Source organism: Mustela nivalis (genome assembly GCF_964662115.1).
Source record: "Mustela nivalis genome assembly, chromosome: 7".
Classification (NCBI taxonomy): Eukaryota; Metazoa; Chordata; class Mammalia; order Carnivora; family Mustelidae; genus Mustela; species Mustela nivalis.
Window position 1 is genome coordinate 46,454,497 of NC_139026.1, and position 21,950 is coordinate 46,476,446.

At 41.6% G+C, this 21,950-nt stretch overlaps 1 protein-coding gene across 5 annotated transcripts in view; it reads right to left on the reverse strand.

Annotated features, from left to right (window-relative positions):
* MYRFL (myelin regulatory factor like) overlaps window positions 1-21,950 on the reverse strand; it is a 125,424-nt gene that overhangs the window by 13,876 nt on the left and 89,598 nt on the right. For 4 of the 5 annotated variants that reach the window (XM_082742867.1, XM_082742866.1, XM_082742865.1 and 1 more), the window contains exons 14-19: window positions 9,494-9,657; window positions 8,564-8,627; window positions 3,007-3,092; window positions 560-634; window positions 425-477; window positions 117-296 (exon numbers count right to left, since the gene is read on the reverse strand). In XM_082742867.1, the coding sequence (XP_082598993.1) occupies window positions 117-296; window positions 425-477; window positions 560-634; window positions 3,007-3,092; window positions 8,564-8,627; window positions 9,494-9,657 (622 nt within the window). The remainder of the gene's footprint in view (window positions 1-116; window positions 297-424; window positions 478-559; window positions 635-3,006; window positions 3,093-8,563; window positions 8,628-9,493; window positions 9,658-21,950) is intronic. The other variant, XM_082742868.1, reaches the window with a different exon arrangement.

Consider the following 21,950-nt stretch of genomic DNA (forward strand, 5'->3'; position numbering starts at 1 on the left):
AAGAGAAAAGTAGAACCATTGTCTGGGACCATTAACAGATCAGGCAAGTGAATATTTGCAAAGTAAAACACCTCAGGTTTCAGTGCCCTAGATGCTTCACTTTGGACATTCTTTACCTGCCCATGGCCTCTGATGGGTTTCCTCCTCCTGAGACAGCCTTCGCACAGGACCGGAGGGGACTCCTCTCTTTCCCCAGATGGGGCAGCAGTAAGTCTCCTGACAGGGCAGGATCTCACAGAAAGTGATTTCTGGTACTGGGAAAGAGGACTGTGTGGTTGCCAGGGATGTATTCGGTGCTGCAAAGCATCAGGCAGAGGGAGGGAAGCGACAAGGTTAACCTGAAAAGCTGGTTCTTTTGTTGACAAGTCACAGGAAACAGGGGGCCGGGTTTGAGAGTGAGGAATGTGAAAATCTTAAATCTTACCTGAGGGGGAGGCTGTGGGCGGCAGGGCAGGCTCCTGAGAGCTGGTGATATTGCTGGAGGAAGAAAACCAAGTGATTAATGAAGGAGCCCTCAAGGATCCTTCTCCCCAAAGGAAAGCAAGGCCAAAACTCTCACCTCAGAGGAAGATTTGGGGCACGCTGGTTTTGATCTTTTAAGCTAAGTATGTAAAGAGAGACTATCGTCAAGGCACTGTTTAAAAAAAGAAAAAAATAAGAAGGGAACATTATGTGACAGATTTGAGTTCATCTGTATCTCACACAACCAGCTGGCCAGAGATACACTCTCACAGGCCACACGGCGGGGTGTGTGGGGGGGGATGCGGCCACGGCTGACAGAAGCACCATGGAAACCAGCACCGTTCTGCTTCTCTGCCCTGGTAAGAGAAAGCCCTCCCCCTCCTAGAGCAAAGAGGCTCTGGGGTGTTCCGCACTGATGGATTTTTCCAGAGAGCAGCCCCCTGGCCCTGGCAAGCTGCCTCAGAAACGTCTGTCACCAGTGGAAGATTACAAGAGGAAGCTGTAAATCGCTGGAGGCAACCCTCTGCTCCCTGCAGGAAAAAGTCAGAGTGGAGTTCACATCCCCCTGGTGGAGGGTGTCCGCCCCGTGGCCCCGGGAGAGGAAAGGCTGCATGGGTTTAGTCAGGCATAGATGCCAAACCCTTTGGCTGCTTCTCTGACATCTTCTGTCTGCCTGTCTTTTCAGAGCACAATACACCTTCACACCTGGCTCCCTAGACTCCACTCCTTGTTACACTGTTCCCCTTCAAAGGTGGTGGATTTACTATTATTAAATATACACAAGGAAATATGCCACAGGTTTGAATTCCACTCATAAAGAAGAAGTTTCCAGAGTGTTCTCAGCAGCAGGTTACTCCCCAGCAGACACAGCCCTGTCTGGGGAAAGTGGTGCCGAGCCCCAGAGATGCCGGCAGACAGAATCCGTTGTGTCACCCTGGCAACTGCTTGCCGTGACCCAGTCTCCCTCACTTTGTTCTCCCAGATCCCCCTCCGTCTCCCTACAAGTCATCCTGAAGTGCTCTTTCTAATTTGTCTCTGGCATCTACTTCAATGCATGACCCAGAGAACCTCCAGAATTATAGAATGAAATGGACATCTGCTCCTTTCTTTGGGGGCGAATTCTGGTTTTGACCCTTCTTGCTACCACAGGCCAGAAACAAATTTAACAAGCCCCATAACCTCCCACTTAGGATCTTAGTGGTTCACGATACTGGAATTCATAAGAAAATTCTGATACGCATGTTCAAAAAGCAGTCTCTGTACATCAGAATTAGACTTCTTATAGCCATACTGCTGGGTTTTCACAGGACACTGTATCTCTAGAGAGGTCTGCTGTGTATGTCTGCTAAAGTAGATGCTCACACCGTCCTGAGCTGGGAATCCCAGCGGAGGACAGCTTGCTTAGGAGAGTGAGAAAAAGACTGCGGCTTCCAGGGGGGGATTCTGTGTTCTGGTGTCTGTCACCTACCTGGGGTGCTTCACAAGGTGGGCAGTAGCCAGTGAAAAGCTGAAATGCTGAGGGGAGAGCAGGGCACAGAGAGAGACTCACACTACCTTTTGTAACTACCAGCACCTTGGCACTACCCTTCCTTTGCCTCTCAGAACAACTGTGCCCCTTGAGACAAAGCCCAAAAGGCAGTCCTTTCCCACACTCATAAAGCATTTTTTTAGAGATAAATACCCCTGTGACCATGCAAATAGACCAAAAACAACAAGGTCCAGAGGACAGAGGCAAGATGACCAAGGCCTGGAGCCTGAGAGGCGATCCCGGAGGAAGAGCCCTGCTGAGGACAGAGAGCGGTCGAGTCCCCCGCTGCTCTGCTCGCAGCGAATCCTTTATCCTTACTGCGTTTGCTGGCTTCAGCTGCTGGGTACATTTGGCTGCAGTTTCAATATGTTATATATCTTGGGGTTATCTCAAAGGCCCTTTTGGTGTGGGGTCTTCACTGAAGAGTCTAGAAGAATCCTAACAAATAGGAGTGTCTGGGGGAGAACAGGTTGTACCTGATTGCCCTCTCTGACTTCCCCCAAGTAGACAGGAAAAAGAACTAGCAATTTCAGACAATTATTTGTAAGACCGAAACATGTCACACACACACACACACACACAGCATAATGAGCTACTAAAAATTATCAGTTGATTGAAAAAAAAATTATCTTTCATCTCACATTTAAGTACAGAAAGCCCATGCTTTTTTCTCCAGAATATGAGCTTAAAAAGGGCCCCTTCAGGGCACCTGGGTGGCTCAGTCAGTTAAGTGTCTGCCTCCCCCTCAGGTCATGATCTCAGGGTCCTGGGATCAAGTCCCACATGGGGCTCCCTGTTCAGCAAAGAGCCTGCTTCTCCCTCTGCCTGCCACTCCCCCTGCTTGTCCTCTCCCTGTCTCTCTGTCTCCCAAGTAAATAAATAAAATCTTTTTTTTTTTTTTTTAAGAGCCCCCTGTCTTCAAAGCACGTAGGTCAGTCCCTAGTTCATAGGTGAGAAAAGGAATATGGGAAGAAAAAAAAGAGCTTGGCAGAGCATAACACTGAAGTTTTTCTTACCAAAATGCCATCACGGCAATGAGTGTTATAACCAAGGTCTGGAAAACCCAGTTAGGACACAGCTGTTTTTTTCCTGAAAAATAAACCTGTAAAAAAGGTTCAGTCAGAAGCAGTGATAAACCAGCAATGCTAATTGCGAGAAGGACCCCTGAAGACTCTCTCCCAGCAGGGAATTTTGCTGCTCCCAGTGGACCGGCAAGTGTGCTCTCTTCAGCCCACATCTCCCCCGTCTGTCCCTGAAAATGAAGTTCTTCCAGAGCCTAGCTCAAGCCTCTCCCTTTCCTTACATTCCGGCTCACAGTCACCTGTCTCTTCCCTGCCATCCCACAGGACCCGCGTCTGTGCCATTCATTTCGTGCTTATTCTCGAAGTTTTATGGGAGCAGAGGACCTATCAGACAAGATACTGTCAGGACCCAGATGTTCATTTCCTTTACTACAACATCCCTGAAAATCAGAAGGTCTTCAAGACGTGATGGAATAAATTCCGGTGGAAGAATTTCAGGCATCATGGAAAAAACTTTTACGATCCATGATAAAAAGTACTCTTTAAATCATCCACATTGGTATTCAATTCTGCTCCCTATTTTTAAGGACAGTTCTGAGCCTGTGTCTTACTGATTCTTATACCCACTCAACAAATATTCTTTCAGCACTATTATGTATAACACTATAAGGACTCTAATAATAAGTAAGTTATAGTCTCTAGGAAGCCACTGAGGCAAACCTCTAAGACTGATACATATTGGCATAAAAACTTGCATATGAGGAATGGGCCAAGAACCACAGAGTAGACAGCTGTGTAATTGGTGCTGAATCTGGCTGAAAAGATAGGAGGAGTTTTCTGTCCACTTTGATAAGGTGCCCCTGAAATAGGAGCTTCCCTACTAATGCCATAGGGAGTGTTCCCTTTGTTTCTGCCTGCAGAATACAGGCTAGAATTATGCTTTTTGTTGGAAGAGAATGAGAGGATGGTGGTAGTTAAGAAATAGTTTAGGGCGCCTGGGTGGCTCAGTGGGTTAAGCCGCTGCCTTCGGCTCAGGTCATGATCTCAGGGTCCTGGGATCGAGTCCCGCATCGGGCTCTTTGCTCAGCAGGGAGCCTGATTCCCTCTCTCTCTGCCTGCCTCTCCATCTACTTGTGATTTCTCTCTGTCAAATAAATAAATAAAATCTTTAAAAAAAAAAAAAAAGAAAGAAAAAAGAAATAGTTTAAAATTGGTCTTTATTTTAATTTCTTGGGCAGGTTATCTGACTAACTAAAATGCTCCTCAATGTTATATTGGGGCTTGGGGTGGGGTTAATCATATAAGTTTTTAGCCTATATGTAAACCCGCAGGGCTCTTATAACTGAGTCACCCATAAGGGCAGCTGGAAGCCATTCTGAATAGCAAGAAGGGAATAGTTTATACCATTCTTGTATCTCACTGGAACTGTGCAGAGGAGGGTCTGGATAATGTGCTGGGCAGAGAAGGGACTCAATGAAATTGCTGAATCAGTTGTAATTAAATAGCATTAGTCTCAGGATAAGAGCTGCCCCTCTAACCCCCTCCCCACAGCTGCTGGGTTGTTTTAAATCTCCATGCATTTGCTTCAAACCCTTTGACCTAGTGTAGGGAACTGACCTAAGACCTGGAGTTAGGCTTGGAGCCAGGTGCTGAACAAGTCATCTAAACGTCCTTGATCCTCATTTCCCTCATCAATAAAATAGGAATGATAATACCTGCCAACATTTCAGTTATTGGGTGGGTCCAACCAATCGTGAAATGGTTCCCCATTCAGGTCTGCATGAGAATTACTTTGGAATTTATTAAAAACCAAAGTGCCCTAGAAAATTCCGTGCAAAGGCCTGAAGGTCTTCCTACCTCATCCCAACCACCAACACATAGCGGGGATCACCCATCTATCTCTTGGAGGAAGAGAAAGAAAAGAAAGGAAGAGGAACATTAGATTGGATGAGAGCTACACAGGAGACCTCAATCCTCCTCCAGAACAAGTATTACCATTGGCAGCTGTGTGGAAGTTGAGGCGAGGCCCAGCCGGATTTCTTACCATGGTAAGGCCCACCAGTTGCTCCCAGCCAGCCCCCAGCACTTTGCTCATTGACATACCCACCCAACCCAAGAGTAGCACACTCCACCCACATGCAATGTTTCAATGACCTAAGGATCACAGAGGCTCTGAGGAACAGAGGATACCTAGGGGTTGGTGTCATGGAAGGGAAAGGGACCTCTGGGAATTAGCCAAGACCTCCTGCAAAGACACCATGGTGGGGGGGGGGGGTGCACCTGGGTGGCTCAGTGCGTTAAAGCCTCTGCCTTCGGCTCAGGTCATGATCCCAGGGTCCTGGGATGGAGCCCCGCATAGGGCTCTCTGCTCAGCAGGGAGCCTGCTTTCCTCTCTCTCTGTCTGCTTGTGATCTCTGTCTGTCAAATAAATAAATAAAATCTTAAAAAAAAAAAAAAAACACCACAGGGGAAGCAAAACATCCCCATTCCTTCTACTTTCTCCAGCTCCCTGAAACACTCTGATAACATGCCAAAGTATGAGAGCCACTCAAATAGTGGGTTTGAAAATGCTAATAAGAGTGAACACTTAGGGTGCTTAGGTGGCTCAGTCAGTTAAGCACCCGACTCTTGATCTCAGCTCAGGTCTCAGTCTCAAGGTCGTGAGTTCAAACCTTGCATTGGGCTTCACGCTGGACATGGAACCTACTAAAGAAAGAAAAAGAAAGAAAGAAAGAAAGAAAGAAAGAAAGAAAGAAAGAAAGAAAGAAAGAAAGAAAGAAAGAAAGAAAGGGGAAGGAAGGGAGAGAAAAGAAAGGAGTGAAGGCTTATACAGCACTTATTATGTGCCATATTCTGAGTGCTTTATATATAAAAATTTATTTAGCCCTCATGATAATTCTTAACAACACTATGAGCAGGGCGCCTGGGTGGCTAGTGGGTAAAGCCTCTGCCTTCGGCTCAGGTCATGATCCCAGAGTCCTGGGATGGAGCCCCGCATCGAGATCTCTGCTCAGCAGGGAGCCTGCTTCCCCCTCCCTCTCTGCCCGCCTCTATGCCTACTTGTGATCTCTCTGTCAAATAAATAAACAAAATCTTAAAAAAACAGCAACAACAACAACAAACCTATGAGCCAGGTGCCCCAATTTATGGAGAAGGGGAAAAAATGAAGGTTCAGTTCCTCATGCAAGATCACACTGCTAGTAAGTCACAGAGCCAGGATTTAAACCAAAAGACATTTGGCTCCAGAATCTGTACTCCTAACCACTGGGCTAGGCTGCCTCAATTTTTCTGTCTGTAAAGCAAGAGAACACTCTACAACTTAGATATTATTGTTACCATTCAGAAGGTTTTCACGGCATACCAAGTGAACTCCTTAATAGGCAGTCCAGAATATCTGAGCCCTCCTATGTTTTCAGGATTGTTTCCACTCTCCTCCATAACCAGCTCTCACCTAATCCTTCAATGAAGCCAGTGCCAGCCCCTAGACCTTGGCTTATACCATTCCCTCTGGAACCTCTCCTGTAGCCTTTTGGAAGGCCCCGTCCCCATATGCTCCTGCAGCACTCTGAACCTTTGCAATATTCCCCACATCCATATAAAACTGTTCTTTGTATTTTCCTCTGATCTTCCCTGGCTACCTAGAAATGCCTTAGAAGGGGTCATGTCTTACTCACCTTTGCCTCCCACCAGCTTACGACAGGGACTGCAAGAGGTCTCTGAGTTGAATGAGTCCCTTAATACCTACATAAATCCTCTACTGGTCTCCAACCCAACCCCCTCCCCCACCACAACATATCCAAGACACTGAACCATTTAATGTTTTTAATCTTCAGGGAGATTATCAGACTGGGCTTTCTGTATTTCTTTTTTCTTTCTTTCTTTCTTTTTTTTTTTTTTTTTAAAGATTTCATTTATTTATTTGACAGACAGAGATCACAAGCAGGCAGAGAGACAGGCAGAGAGAGAGAGGAGAAGCAGGCTCCCCGCCGAGCAGAGAGCCTGATAAAGGGCTCAATCCCAGGACCCCGAGATCACGACCTGAGCCGATTGCAGAAACCCACTGAGCCACCCAGGCACCCCTCCATATTTCTTGAGTACCTACTATATGCCAGTCCTTGGGGATGCAGAATGTGGAAGACACACATAGGGCCTGTTCTCATCAATGACACATTCTAGTTACTATTCTGAGATAACTGCAAAATAAAGAGATTCCCTGGGTGCAAAGTGAGAGCTAGAGGTTGCATGTGACCCAACGTCATCGATCGGGGCCTCCAGAGATGTAGGTACCTCTCCCTCCATCCCACTGCAAACTGTTAGTGAAAAGGGCACCTTTCTTACACAATATTTTTAATAGTCTGTGTTTATCGAGCAAACTGCTCTGTGCTGGGCACTGTGGCTAAGGGCTTCCCCTTATTTAACCCCATGACTAATGTTTGCAAGGTATATATTATTATTATCTTTATTTCTCAGTGCAATTAAGTAACTTGGCCAAGGACACTTCTACATACATATTTATCCATGTGTTTATGGTTTTTGGTATACCAAGTAGCTTGTCAGCAACAGAACATTTTAGCGGTTTTTAGTAGAATATTAAACTCTTCCTGAATCCTTTTAGAATAGGTCAGTGCAGTATAACATGAGTAGAGATAAAAGGGGTCAGCCCTTAACAGGATATAGATGAAGGTCATGACTCTGCTCCTGGGAAGGGCCAGCTGTGCAGCACGGGTGGGTCAGAGGGAGCTAGCGGAGTCTCCCAGCTCTCTGTGAACTGCAGCTAGGACAGGAATACTGCAGGTTCTCCCCCACTCACACTTCTCTGCTCTGGAGAGGGCATACTTCAAATTATTACATGATTAACTTCCAGCTTTTACTGTACACTTACTGTCAATGTTAACCTGTTTGAGAAAAGTTCTCTTTATTCATTAATAAAACCATAACAATTTACACTTATAAGAAAGTGAACACCTATTTTACCCATTTGCACGACCAGTACTAATTAACAAAGGGAAAAGAGGGATTTGGGGAAGTGACGGAAGCCTCTCCGGGACTTCTGAAGCCATAGATAAGGAATTAGGTCAAGTTAAGGCATTCACACAGAACTTGCAGCCAAGGGCCAAGTGCATGTGGAGGCTGATGAATTTCACTGGGGGGGGGGGGCAGTATAAACAAAAGCTGGCAGAACAGTATTTCTGAAATGAGCATGTTCTACACTCCTTTTTCTAAACATCTTTTTGAAAAAACACTTAGTATCTATTAAAGGGGTAGTACAAGGGTATCTGCCTTCAGCTCAGGTCATGATTTCAGGGTCCTGGGATTGAGCCCTGCCCATCCCCTCTCCCTCTCTGCACTGCTCATGCTCTGTCTCTCTTTCTCTCAAATAAATAAAATCTTAAAAAAAAAAAAACAAAAACCTAAAGTGCATAAGGATGCAAAGTAGGGTGTCTATCAGCAAATAAATGAAGAAAAGCATTTTTGATCAATTTCTCTAAAGACTTTAGGGGGGTATAGAAAAAACATCATCATTATTCATTACAAATTTAATTCTATTTACCTTGTTGGTTTTTTTGGGAATGGCCCTTCTTGGAGAAGACGCACTAAGAGCTCTGCTAAATTTGCTTTAAAAAAAGAGAGAGAGAGAATGTTAATTACTATTCAAATGCCTCTCTGGGAGTTATAAGACAAAAGCCCAGGCTTCTACTAACACAGCAGTATGACTTTCTTTTTTTTTTTTTTTTTTTTTTTTTGGTAATACAGTGCTAATTTTAAAAAGCAAAAGTCAAAGCAATTGAGAGATTCTTTTGTGAAAAAGAACCTTAGTAAGCATAAATGAATGCATTAAACCTTATATTTCTTTTTTCTCATAATTAGACCCCAGGAAATGTGCATTTACCTCCTTAAGTAATGAGGAAAAAGAAAAAAAGACTAGAAGTTTTTTCCCTGAGAAAGAAACATGATTTTCTAAATTTAGAAAAGGCCCCTTCTCCTCCTTAAAGGAGAAGTTGTCCCTTTGCTAAAATGTAACATTTCATATAACACTTTGCTCTTAAACAGCTACTTCATGTTTTATTTTCTTTTTAAAGCAGCAACAGAAAAAATAAGAAAATTACCACATAAGGCAATTGTGTTCCAAAACATTTTTAAAAGAGGGGAGGGGTGGTGCCTGGGTGGCTCAGTCAGTTAAGCTGCTGCCTTCAGCTCAGGTCATGATCCCAGGGTCCTGAGATAGAGTTCTTCATGGGGCTGCCTGCTCAGCGGGGAGCCTGCTTCTCTCTTTCCCTCTGCCCTCTGCTCTGCCTACTTGTGCTCTCTCTCCCTCTGTCAAATAATGAAAAAAATCTTAAAAAGAAAGAGAAGAGGGATGGCAGCATCAGAAAGTGATGGTTGCTGCTGGATCAGAAAGACCATTTCATTGGACTAGTTACGGAGAGGCCCTATTCTCTCCTTCCTTCCAACTCCTGTGCCTGTGGTACTTGGGATGTACCTGATGGAGCTTGCTTCGCTGGCTGAGGACTTGCAACTACTGAGCCGCTTCAGCCGGGCCAGCTTTCTGTTCCATATTTCTAACTCCTCTATCCTTTCTTCAAGGTTGTGAGTTAGTTTGCAGAGCTGCTTCACTGCACCCACATTTTCCATAAAGATCTGGTCCTAGAAATGAAAACAGCACAAAGGGTATAAATCCACAGCGTGAGACCACCATGGAACTGGCCACAGTCCATTCGAAGACAGGTGAAATGTACCACCTGAAAATGATTATATACACACAAACCTCAAGTTCATTCAAGATAAAACCAGAGAGGGTTGCAACTTAAAATGATCTTGCTAAACTGCTGGCTGTGTAGTAAAGCTGCTTATGTTCAATTTGCAATAAAATAGAAATATGTCCTTGTGATCCAAAAAGAGAATGGAGCTGAAGGACATTGTCAAGTTTGGAATCTGAAGATTTATTTCGTATGGCCATTATACTATATTTAAAACTCATCAAGAGAAAGTCAGAACAGGCTTTGGAATGTTGATTTGTGGGTGCATCACTAAATCCTCATAAGAAACGATTCTAGTTCTTTCTGGTAACATGTGTATCGAATTGCTCTGGTGAAGGAGAAAGGTATGAAGACCTGGGCTTTTCTCTGAGTTCTGCCACTTACTAGATGTGAGACCCCACGCTGAGCAGAACCAGCTCTCTGAGCTTCATTATCTTCATCCATGAACAAGAAGATAATTCTTGACATGTTAATTTCTGCTTTAACATCCCATGAGCAACCATGTACAATTTCTATTTTAGCCTAACTCCCAAACAAAATTGAAAACAACAACACTTAATTCTATGTGCTCAGAGAAGGCCACCAACACACCAGAAAGAACAAGAAAGGGAAACCAACCACAGCCAGAGTGTGCCAGCCATCCCTTCTCCCACCCACACACTTCAGTTGTCATGGAAACATGTGTGTCTCTCTCAGCCATAACAAAAACACTGGAAAGCTCTCATCAACTCGCATCCTGATCCTGTGACCTTCCCTCCTCTCCCCCTTTCTGTTTACAAGTTCTGAATGCCACAGAATTCTTTGGGGCTCATAGAGGCTGGTCCACTGTTGTAAAATGATGAGCTCAAGGCCAAAAGAAAAAGATCGTTTCATAGTTGGAGGATCAAAGTCGGGGCTGTGTGTCTTTGAGATTCTCATGATGCACACTGAAGCTTTAAAGGTTTCACACACTGTATAGCAACCACTCAGAAAGGACTCAGAAGCTGAACATTACAAACTTAAGTCTTAATTTATGGAGTTTAAAGACCTGCACACTGGTATAAAACACACCAGTAAAGCTAAATACACAGTCAATTTCAGGACATTCTGCTACCCTAATATGATGCTTTATAAATCACTTAACTCAATTAGAAAAGTTAAAGGACAGAAGTACTAAAAATAACTATAACTGCAATAATTGGTTAATAGTACACACATACAGAGAGGTGTATTATGACATCAAAAACACAAAACATGGAGATGTAAGTAAGAGGATAGAGTTTTTGTATATGATCAAAATTCAGTTGTTATCAGCCTAAAATAAGCAATAAGATATTTTACATAAGCTTCACATAACCACAAAACAAAAACCTACAAAAGATAAAGAGAAGGGAGTCAGAGCATACCACTACAGAAAATCAGTTCACAAAGGAACATAGCAAAAGAGGAAGAAAGGAATAAGGGAAGAGCCAAAAAACAATAAGATGGCATTAATAAGTCCTCACCGATTAATAATTACTTTAAATATAAATGGATTAATTCTCCAGTAAAAATTCATAGAGGTTGTGAATGAATTAAAAAAAAAAAATGCTGCTATATGCTGCTCCCTACTACAGATTCACATTAGCTTTAAGGACATGCACATCTAAAGAAATGGAAAAAGATACTCCATGCAAATGGAAACCAAAAGAGAGCAGGGGTAGCTATACTTACGTCAGATAAAATAAAATTTAAGTCAAAAACAGTACCAAGAGACAAAGAAGATTATATGCTGATAAAGGGGCCAATTCAGCCTGGTAAGGGGGATATGCATCAGACTATAACACTTATAAATCTATATGTCTATACTCTATATCTGTATTTCTATCTCTAGTGAGAGAGAGAGATCCAACATCGGAGAACCTATTATTATGCAAATGCTAACAGACCTGAAGGAAAAAATAGAAGAATATAATAATAGTAGGGGACTTTAGTATTCTACTTTCAACGACAGATAGTTTACCCAGTCAGGAAATCAGTAAGGAAACAGTGAACTAGAACTATGCCTTTGACCAAATGACCTAAAAGACATATCAGAAATCCCACCCAACAGAGCAGAATACACAGTCTTCTCAAATGCATACAGAACATTCTCAAGGCTAGATTATACGTTAGGTCACAAAACAAACCTTGCAAATTTAATAAGATTAAAATCGCACCAAGTATCTTTTCTAGCCACAATGGTAATGAAACTAGAAATCCATAACAGGAGGAAAACTTGAAAATTCATGAGTAGAGGAAATTAAACAATACATGCTTGCAAAACTAATGAGCTAAAGAGAAGACCAAAAGGAAATAAAAAAGATCTTGAAACAAATAAAAACGGAAATGCAATATAATAATAAAACTTATGGGATATAGCAAAAGCAGTCATATTTTTTTCTTTAAAGATTTTATTTATTTTTCAGAGAGGGGAAAAAAGGGAGAGAGAAAGAGAGAGATGCAGAGGCAGAAGCAGGCAGCGAGCGGAGCAGACTCCCCACTGAGCAAGGAGCCCGATGTGGGACTTGATCCCAGGACCCTGGGATCATGACCTGAGCAGAAGGCAGCTGTGTAATCTACTGAGCCACCCAGGCGTCCCAGCAAAAGTAGTTCTAAGGAATTTTATAGCAATAAGCACCCACAGTAAGAAGAAAAAAGAAATATCTCAAATAAACAACCTAACTTTACACCTCGAGGAACTATAAAAAGTAGAAACTCAGATGAAAGGCAGTAGAAGGAAAGAAATAACAAAGACCAGAGCAGAAATAAATGAAATAGACCCAGAAATACTATGGAAAATCACCAAAACTAAGAGCTAATTTTTTGAAAAGATAAACAAAATCGACAAAACTTTAGCTAGATTAAGGAACAAAAAGAAAGAAGACTCAAAGACATAAAATCAGAAAAGAGAGATGACATTACAACTGATACCACAAAAATACTAAGGATCCTAAGAAACTACTATGAACAGTTATGGATATTCCTAGAAACATAAAACCAACTAAGACTGAATTATGAAAAAATAGAAAATCTAAAAAGCCCATTAAAAAAAAAGATTGAATCAATAATCAAAAACATCCCAACAAACTAAAGTCCAGAACCAGACGGCTTCACTGGGGAATTCTACCAAATGCTTAAAGAAGAGTCTATACAAATCTCTTCAAATTCTCCCAAAAAAACTGAAGAGTAGGGAACACTTCCAAACTCATTTTAAAAGGCCAACATCACCCTGATACCAAATAAGGTCAGATAAATATACTACAAAAAAAGATAATTGCAGACAATTATCTCTGATAAGTATGGATACTCAATAATACATTAAAAGGGTCATACATGATGATTAAGTGAGATTTATTACTGGGATACAAAAATGGTTCAACATATGCAAATCAATCAATGTGTTACACCACATTAATAAAATCATTTGATCATCTCAACAGATGTAGAAAAGCATTAGACAAAATTCAGCATCTTTTCATGAAAAAGACCTTTCAACAAATTATAGATGGACTATAGCTCAACATGATAAAAGCCCTATATGATAAGTCCATACCTAACATTATACTCAAAGAAGAAAAGCAGAGAGTTTTTCTTCTAAGGTCAGGAATAAAACAAGGAAGCTCACTGCCCACCATTTCTATGCAACATAATACTGGAAGTCCTAGACAAAGAAATCAGATAAGAAAAAGAAATAAAAGTTATCCAAATTGGAAAGGAAAAAGCAAACTATCTGTTGCAGATGATATGATCTTATATACAGAAAGTCCTTAAGAGTCAACCAAAAAAAGTTAGAATTAATAAATTAAGTGAAGTTGTAGGATACAAAATCAATATGCAAAAATTAGTTGCATTTCTATACACTAGCAATAAATTGTTTGAAAAAGAAAGGAAGAATCCAATTTACAATAGCATAAAAACTGATAAACACTTAGGAATAAATTTATCTAGGGGGTGAAAGATCTGCACATTGAAAATTATGAGACATTGATGGAAGAAACAGAGGACACAAATACATGGAAAGATATCCTATGTTCTTAGATCAGGACAATTGATATTGTTAAAATGTCCATACTATTCAAAGCCATCTATAGATCCAATGTAATCTCTATCAAAATTCTAATGGCATCTTTCATAGAAACAGAAAAAAAAAATCCTAAAATTTGTGTGGAACCACAAAAGACCCCTAATATCCAAAGCAACCCTGTGAAAGAATATAGCTGGAGGCATCATACCTCCTGATTTCAATAAAGCTATAGTAATCAGAAGAGTACTAGCATAAGAATAGACATAGAAACTGATGAAATAGATAATAAACCCATGCATATACGGCCAACTAAAATGTGACATGGGAGCCAAGAGTACTTGGTGAGGAAAAGATGGTTTCTTTAACAGAGTTGGGAAAACTAGTCACATGCAAAAGTATGAAATGGACTTCTACTTTACACCACCCACAAAAATTAACTCTAAATAGATTAAAGGCTTAAATATGGACGTAAGACCATAAAACTCCTAGAAGAAAACATAGGGAAAAAATTTCTTGACATCGGTCTGAGAACCATTTTTTTGGATACAACACCAAAAGCACAAGCAACAAAAGCAAACATAAACAAGTGGGACTACATCAAACTCAAGAGTTTTTATACAGCAAAAGAAACAAGCAAAAAATTAAAAGGCCACCTAAAGATTGGAAGACAATATTTACAAACCATATATCTGATAAGGGATTAATATTCAAAATATATAAGGAACTCACACAACTCAATAGCAAAACACAAATAATCTAATAAAAATGATCAGAGGACATGAATAAACATTTTTCCAAAGAAGACATACAGATGGCCAAAAGGTACATGAAAGGATGCTCAATGCCACTAATCATCAGAGAAATGCAAATCAAAACTACAGTGAGATATCGTCACATTCATGTTAGGATGGCTAGTTTTACAAAGGCAGGAAAAAGAGAACAAGTGTTGGTGAGGGTATGGGGAAAAGGGAACACTTGTACACTGTTGGTAGAAGTGTCAATTGGTATAGGCATTATGAAAAACAGTATGGAGATCCCCCCAAAATGTCTGGGTGTATGTCTGAAGGACACGAAATCACCATCTTTAAGAGGTACCCTCAGCCCTATGCTCATTGCAGTATAATTCACAATAGCCAAGATAGGGAAACAATCTAAGTATCCATTGATAGATGAATGGATAAAGACAATGGGACACACACACACACACACACACAAATGGACTATTATTCGGCTATAATAAAGAAGGAAATCCTGCCATGTGTGACAGCTTGGATGAAATTGAGGGCAATATGCCAAGTGAAATAAGTGAGACATGGAAAGACTGTGCTATCACTTATATGTGGAAACTAAAAAAGCCAAACTTTTTTAGAGAAAAAAGAGAGTAGAGAGAAACAGAGAGTAGAATGGTAGTTGCCAGAGACTGAGAGATGGGGGTGGGGGAAGTAGAATGAGGAGATGTTTAACAAAAGATACAAACTCGGTTTGAAATGGTTAAGTCCTGAGGATCTGATGTACTGCCTGATGACTATAGTTAACAATATTACATTAATGCTTATAAGTTGCTAAGAGAGTTGATTTCAAATGTTCTCACCACACACACACAAAAGGTAATTATGTGGCTGATGGTTGTGTTAACTAACCTCACTGTAGTAATCATTTTGAAATATGTATGTGTATCAAATCATCATGTCATATGCCTTAAACTTGTATCTCAATAAAGCAAAAAAAAAAAAAATGCAGTTGGTAAAGAAGGATAGTTGGTGGGGGATTTGAATAAAGTAAGATAGGACACAAATTGAAAACAGTCAAATCTGGGTAAAGGATACACATGAGTTTCACTATTATTCTAACTTATGTATATTTGAAATTCCTTATTAAAATGTTAATAAATAAATAAATAAATAAGAAAAAATAAAACACCAATCTCCTGACAAAAGCTCTTTAAAATTTTCTAATTCTGGTACAAATGTTCCCTTACTTCTAAATTTGTTTTAATAAAAATAAAGCAGAAATCATGAAGACAAGAATAACATTCTATGGTTCTAAATCACAGTAAATGTCATACCACCTTTTGCTTTGTTTATGTTGTAGAAAGCCTTATACTATAATTATAACTGGCTGTCATGTCCAAGCAGCAGTCCCCAACAGATTCCCAGTCATCACCTGACCCCTCCCCCCATGCCTCCCCCAGGGGCCATCCACTGTGCCCTGCCACCTGTTCAGTCTCCCAAATCTCCTGAATCACCCACATTTCCCGATCCTCACTGGTGCTACCATACCTAAAATTCTTTTTTTTTTTTTTTCTTGGCTTCCTTTTTTAATGCTTGCCTGATAACATGAATTTGTGATTTAGCCCAAACAAGAGCAGACCATGGAGAATGATACTTAAGTCCCTTCTAAAGCAGGGTTAAGTTCATTCTGTAATATCTACCCCACAGGACTTTTAATGCTGCCTCATGAGATATGAACAATTGGCAGCGATTATCCAGTTACTTGTAAATAATGATAAGCCATCTCTGATTTCCTCAACTCAAATTTGTTGGCAGCATATATCTTCCAGGTAGATCCAATAGGCAAGAAGATAATTCATGTGTTTTCCTATTTAAGAGGAAATAAAGGTAGCGAGGAAATTTACTACTGCCTTCCCAGTTATAATCATGGCCTTGACTTTATGGATCCAATGGAAAACGACCACAAAATAAATTCCTAGGACATTACATTATAGAGATCGACTCTGACTAAAATGCTTCTGACTTCTGTCCTCTCATAGCATATTGAAGCCAGTATAAATATGCTCAAAAACATAATCCAGAACTTTCTGAAAGCGTTCCTTTCTATGCAAGTGATAAGGTCTCAGTGAGTTCACTTGAACCATGAACATGCAACCGATACCAGGGAAACTTTGTTCACATAGGCTCATCCAAGTCCCATGTAAAGGTCTGTATGCCTTAGAACTCAGATGGGCGTAAGCTGGGACATTTTGAAAAGCTTCCCCATCTAATACCCACTGTTGTTTAATAACTATTTTATAATTGAACTTAATTCAATTATTCACACCTGTCCAGTTATTATTAACCAGGCGAAGTGGGACCAACAATCTCAGCTGAAATGTAACTTTATGATTGTGATGCAAAAATTATCAGACCTCTTGCCACCAAAAACTGCTCATGAGACTGGGGGGGGGGTGGGTTAGAAAATAGAGACTGCTTCAAATCACACAAGAATCTTGCGCCCGTTTATGACTGGCTTTGGGGTGAAGGTACAAACGGACAGCATGACATCTTTTCTTAAGGACATGTGGAGCACTTCAGCAAGTATCCACGCACGTGGAAACAACAGGAAGCATCATGAAATCAGGGCCACTATGAGCTTAGAGCGTGCGCCTTACTAAGCCTTACCCTTCACTGTAGGTGCTGCGCTCTAATCTCATCGAACTTTTTGCCCTTTGCCGAACATCTCAAGCTTTCTCTGGTTTCTGGAGCTAGCGCGGACAGGCTGCTGCCTCTACCTGAACCAACTGTCTCCCCCACCTCCCACTTTCCTTCCGCTCTGTGTCGTACCCACCCGTGTGATGAACACCCAGAGACACATCTTGTCCGCGGGCAGTTCGCCAGCACAGAGCAGGAACTCAGTGTGTGTTATGTGAGGGAACATTACTGCTGGGACAGTTCCTGTCATGAGGCATCGGGAGGCCACAGCCCTGCTCTCTAGTGAAATGAAGACAGTGGCCAAACTTCTAGTGTATTCTTTTATCTGAGGCTGCTCTCAAAAAAGCAAAAAGTCTGAGGTCCAAATTCCACTTCCATATTAGGAAATGTCCATGGAAATTTGGGTGAATTAAACAAAGCAATACTAGTGTTTCCCACCCTCAGGGCAGCTGGGTAGGAGGAGCTGGTTTGACTGTACCCAGCAAACTGGTTTCCACTCTGATCAGGTCCTTTGCAACTCTGGGAGGATTTGGCTCAGGAGATAGATAGAAGTTCCTTCAGGGCCTCCGCACGTCCCAGACAAGCCCTGCAGAACGCAGACCACAAGCTCCAGCCTCCCTTGCAGTTCTGGTCCTAAAGGCGGGAGCAGCCAGACAGCCGAGCTGACCTCTCCTCTGTCTGGGAACTGCGACTTGTCCTCTATCTAGCAACCCTAAATAAGGCGAACCCAGCCTGATCGCGAAGAAAGCCTGGAGAAGTTGAATCAGGCTCTTATTTCTTCCCCAGTGAGAGTCTCCTGGTGGCATCTGGTGTTGCATGGACTAATGTTTTATAATAAAATCAGGGAGGGCGCCTGGATGGCTCAGTTGGTTAAGCGTCTGCCTTGGGCTCCGGTCATGGTCCCGGAGATCCCTGGGGTCCCTGGGGTCCTGGGATTGTGCCCCATGTCTGGCTTCCTGCTCAGTGGGGAGTCTGCTTCTCACTTCTGCCTCTCCCTCTGCACTTCCCTCTCCTCCCTCTTTCTCTCTCTCTCTCTCAAATAAATAAATAAATAAAATCTTCTTTAAAAAAAAGTCTTCCCCTATAATAGAATCATGGGAATATAACAACCTGAAATCGAGCCTTGGATGACTGCCCAGGGAGAAAAACCATCTTTAGCCAACAGAGGTGCCTGGCAATTATTTGGGCTTTGAATAAACCCGGCTTTAGAACTTTGCCCAGGCCTTGATATGGATTTAAAAAAATAGAGTCCCTAAGCCAGAAAATCAGTCTGCTGAATTATACTTTGGTAAATAAAGTATAAACTTCTAGGTGTTCGATCAGGGGCTTGAATAAACAGGTCTACCTGATCTTCAAAGTATTGTCACCACCTGCTACCGGATGATTTAAATTGCAGTTTAAGGAGTCTGGAACAATGCCTGCTTTTCCCAACATTTTACTACAGAAATTTCTAAGCATACAGAAAAGTTTTAAAAATTGTACAGTAAATGCCTGTACACCTATAGCTTAAATGCCACAATGAGCTCCATCCATCCATCCTGCCATCTTGTTTAAATGCACGTGTTAAAATTAAAAACAAATGGAGACCAGTCCTGAAAATTCCCTAAGCAGACAAAACGTTTAGTCATATAAACAAAGCTTAATGCAACTCATTTTGCACAACTGACTTGACCTACATCATCTCTTGCTTATGCCTCTGGAAACCATAAGCAAGACCTGAACTGTTTCCCAAGGTTGATAGGAAGTAACCACTGACCAGTTCCCTATCACTTAAGAAAATTCCAATATTATAACTAACCACAGAAGAATAAATAGGCACTGCTTTCTCTCTCTACAAGCTGCTTCCTAAATGGCCTTATTCCGTGTTTTGGTTTCAGTTGGCAAACTGTCTTTTTTGTGTGCACAATAAACTTTTACTAGTTACCACCCTAGTAATCCATTGCTTTTACCTGTGTTACTTCTGAACTTTTAACACATAGCCAAAAAAAAAAAATGAGCAATAATTTTTTAAAAGAAGACATAACTACAAAAAGAAAATTTCCAAGAAAATAATAAATTACCATATTTCTCTCTAAAATGTTTACCAAAAAATAAAAGGATTTTCTCCCTGCCTCCAGTATGAGGAGCCCCTAGGAAAGAAGAAGATGGCTTACGAACAGGTGATCAGTTGTTCATACAGCCAGGGTTGGTTTAAGAACATATTAGCTCTAAAAAGAATCATCGAGCTTGGAGTCAAATCAATCGTGTGAGTCCAACAGAGAAAGGTTTCCCCTTACAGGAAACTTACCACACCACAAGCAATAAATGAGTTCTGCTCCCTCCCTTGATGAGAAAAGACTGGACCTTTTTTTTTTTTTTTTTAAGATTTTATTTATTTATTTGTCAGAAAGAGAGCATAAGCAGGGGGAGCAGTAGGCATAGGGAGAAGGAGGCACCCCACTGACCAGGGACCCCGATGTGGGACTCAATCTGGGACCCTTCGACCTGAGCCGAAGGCACACACTTAACTGACTGAGCCACCCAGACATCCCAACACTGGACTTCTAAACCAACTGATGAGCAGGATGTTTAAAAGCCCCCGTTTTGGGTGAAGGGGAGTGGGAGATGCAAGCTTCCAGTTATGAAATAAAGAAGTCACAGGGATAAAAGGCACAGCATGAGGAATAGCGTCGGTGGTACGGTAATAGTGTTGTATGGTGTCAGATGGGAGCTGTGCTTGTGGTGAGTGTGACATGATGTAGAAACGTGTTGAATCCCTATATTGTACCCCTGAAACTAATGAAACATTGTGTATCAACTATATTTAAATTTTGAAAATTCAAAATTAATTAATTAATTAATTAAATACCTCCATTTAGTTTCTGGGCTAGCCATAGGAACTCAAACATATAAATCTTCTACCACTCCGTTTTTCTGAAAAAAACAGAGTATGTGTCATTCCATTAAAAAAAAAAACACAAATCATTTCAAAGGCACCTGAGACATTAGCATCTCTGAGTGACATCTGGAAAAAAATTCACTAACAGTTAACCATTTATTGGGTTTTACTGTATTATAGACCAAAAAGCCGTGGTTTTAAGAAAATTTTTGTTAACCAAAATCATTTATAAAAGCAATTGCTTCAGTGGGGGAAAAAGTAATGAAGGTAGAATTTCAACTTGCCATACTGAAGTTATCTTTATTGAGAACTGTAAAGAGTAAAATAATTTGAAAGTGACCTCATTATTCCCAAAACTTGCTGAGCCAAGCTTTGGACAAAGTCTTATCTGATGTCAAAATTCACACTTTTAACTGCTTTGCCATGTACTATTAGTGATTCTCCAATTGCTAAAATCATATTTTATTAACATTCATTTTCTTCCATCTCAACCCTTTCTTCCCCATGTCCGCATCCATCCTCTCTGCTCACTTGAATTTTTGACACTGTGCTTACTCCATATTCCATTTTAGCCCAACCTTCTCAGCCTGCCCAGATCTACTCCTGGTCCTAACTGGAAGAAATCTGCTGCTTTTAGTCTACTTGCTTCTCATTCCGTCAAAACTGAAATCCTCCAGGGCGGGCAGGTAACAGGAAGCGGAGATGGAAGGACCCCTGAAGCCCTTGCCGGGAAGCTACTCCTCAGCTTCATGTGACCAGATCTGATGGCTCTCGGGAGCCAGAAACCCAGAATTTGTTTGAGGAGCCCTCATTTTTAAAAATTGGCAACAAATTTGAAAATTTTTAAAACACCATGAGGAAAAAAAAAAGAAAGTCTTCAGGCCGGACTTGGCTACAGGCTTCTGATCTGTGACCTCCATCCATAACCTTTCCCTCATCAATGAATATCTTCACCCATGGCTGCAGCGTCCCTTGGGCCCTGGCTGCCTCCCAACTTCCACACTCCCAGTCACCTCTGGACATTTTCATCTGAATACTCAGCTCACACCTCAAACACAAAATTGAACTCATTTTCCCACTAGAAAGCCACTTTTCTGTCAGACTTCCTTATTTGAATGGAACCACTTCTCTTCCTTTCAGGGAGATCCAGAAACTCAGCCATTAACTCAAACACATGCTTACTGAGAGCTCACAATGTACCAGATGCCACCCTGAACAATGCAGGACTGACAAGGCACATTCTTTGACCTTGAGAAGCTCACTGTCTGGTGGGAGAGATATGGACTAGGAAGAGAATGACAACACAATGTGATAAATACTCTAGAAAGATGTATAAGGGGAGGCCTGAGCCAGAACAGAGACAAGATTGATCAAGGCATCACAGAATCCTTAATTCATTCAGCCAGTATTTGTGGACTAGTACTCTAAACTCTGGGGTTGAAACCACAAAGAAACTATTGGAGATAAAGCTTTGAAAAATATAGATTTGGGGGGTCACACAACGAACCGGGGAAGTGAAGAATAAGTAGGCAAGTGAGACCATTCCAGCGGGGACAGAACTCTCCAGGCCATCACCCAGAAGTCTACAGTATGTCCCCTGCACAGCCCTCCAGCTGAGAGTAAGGGTGGGTTCTGCCCCAGACACAGGGGGCTCCTCTCTCGAATTACAGCGAAGGCACTACACACCGTGTCGCTGGCCCTGAATCTTACAAAAAAGTGAAAGCTAGAGATACGGAGACTCTTTTAGAAATGAGGTAGTCGAAAAAGTTCTTGGCCCTGAGATCCAAATGACAAGCTCATCTAAAGGGAGAGTCTGCAGGGCTGAGAACACTCCGTGGAACAGCTCTGAG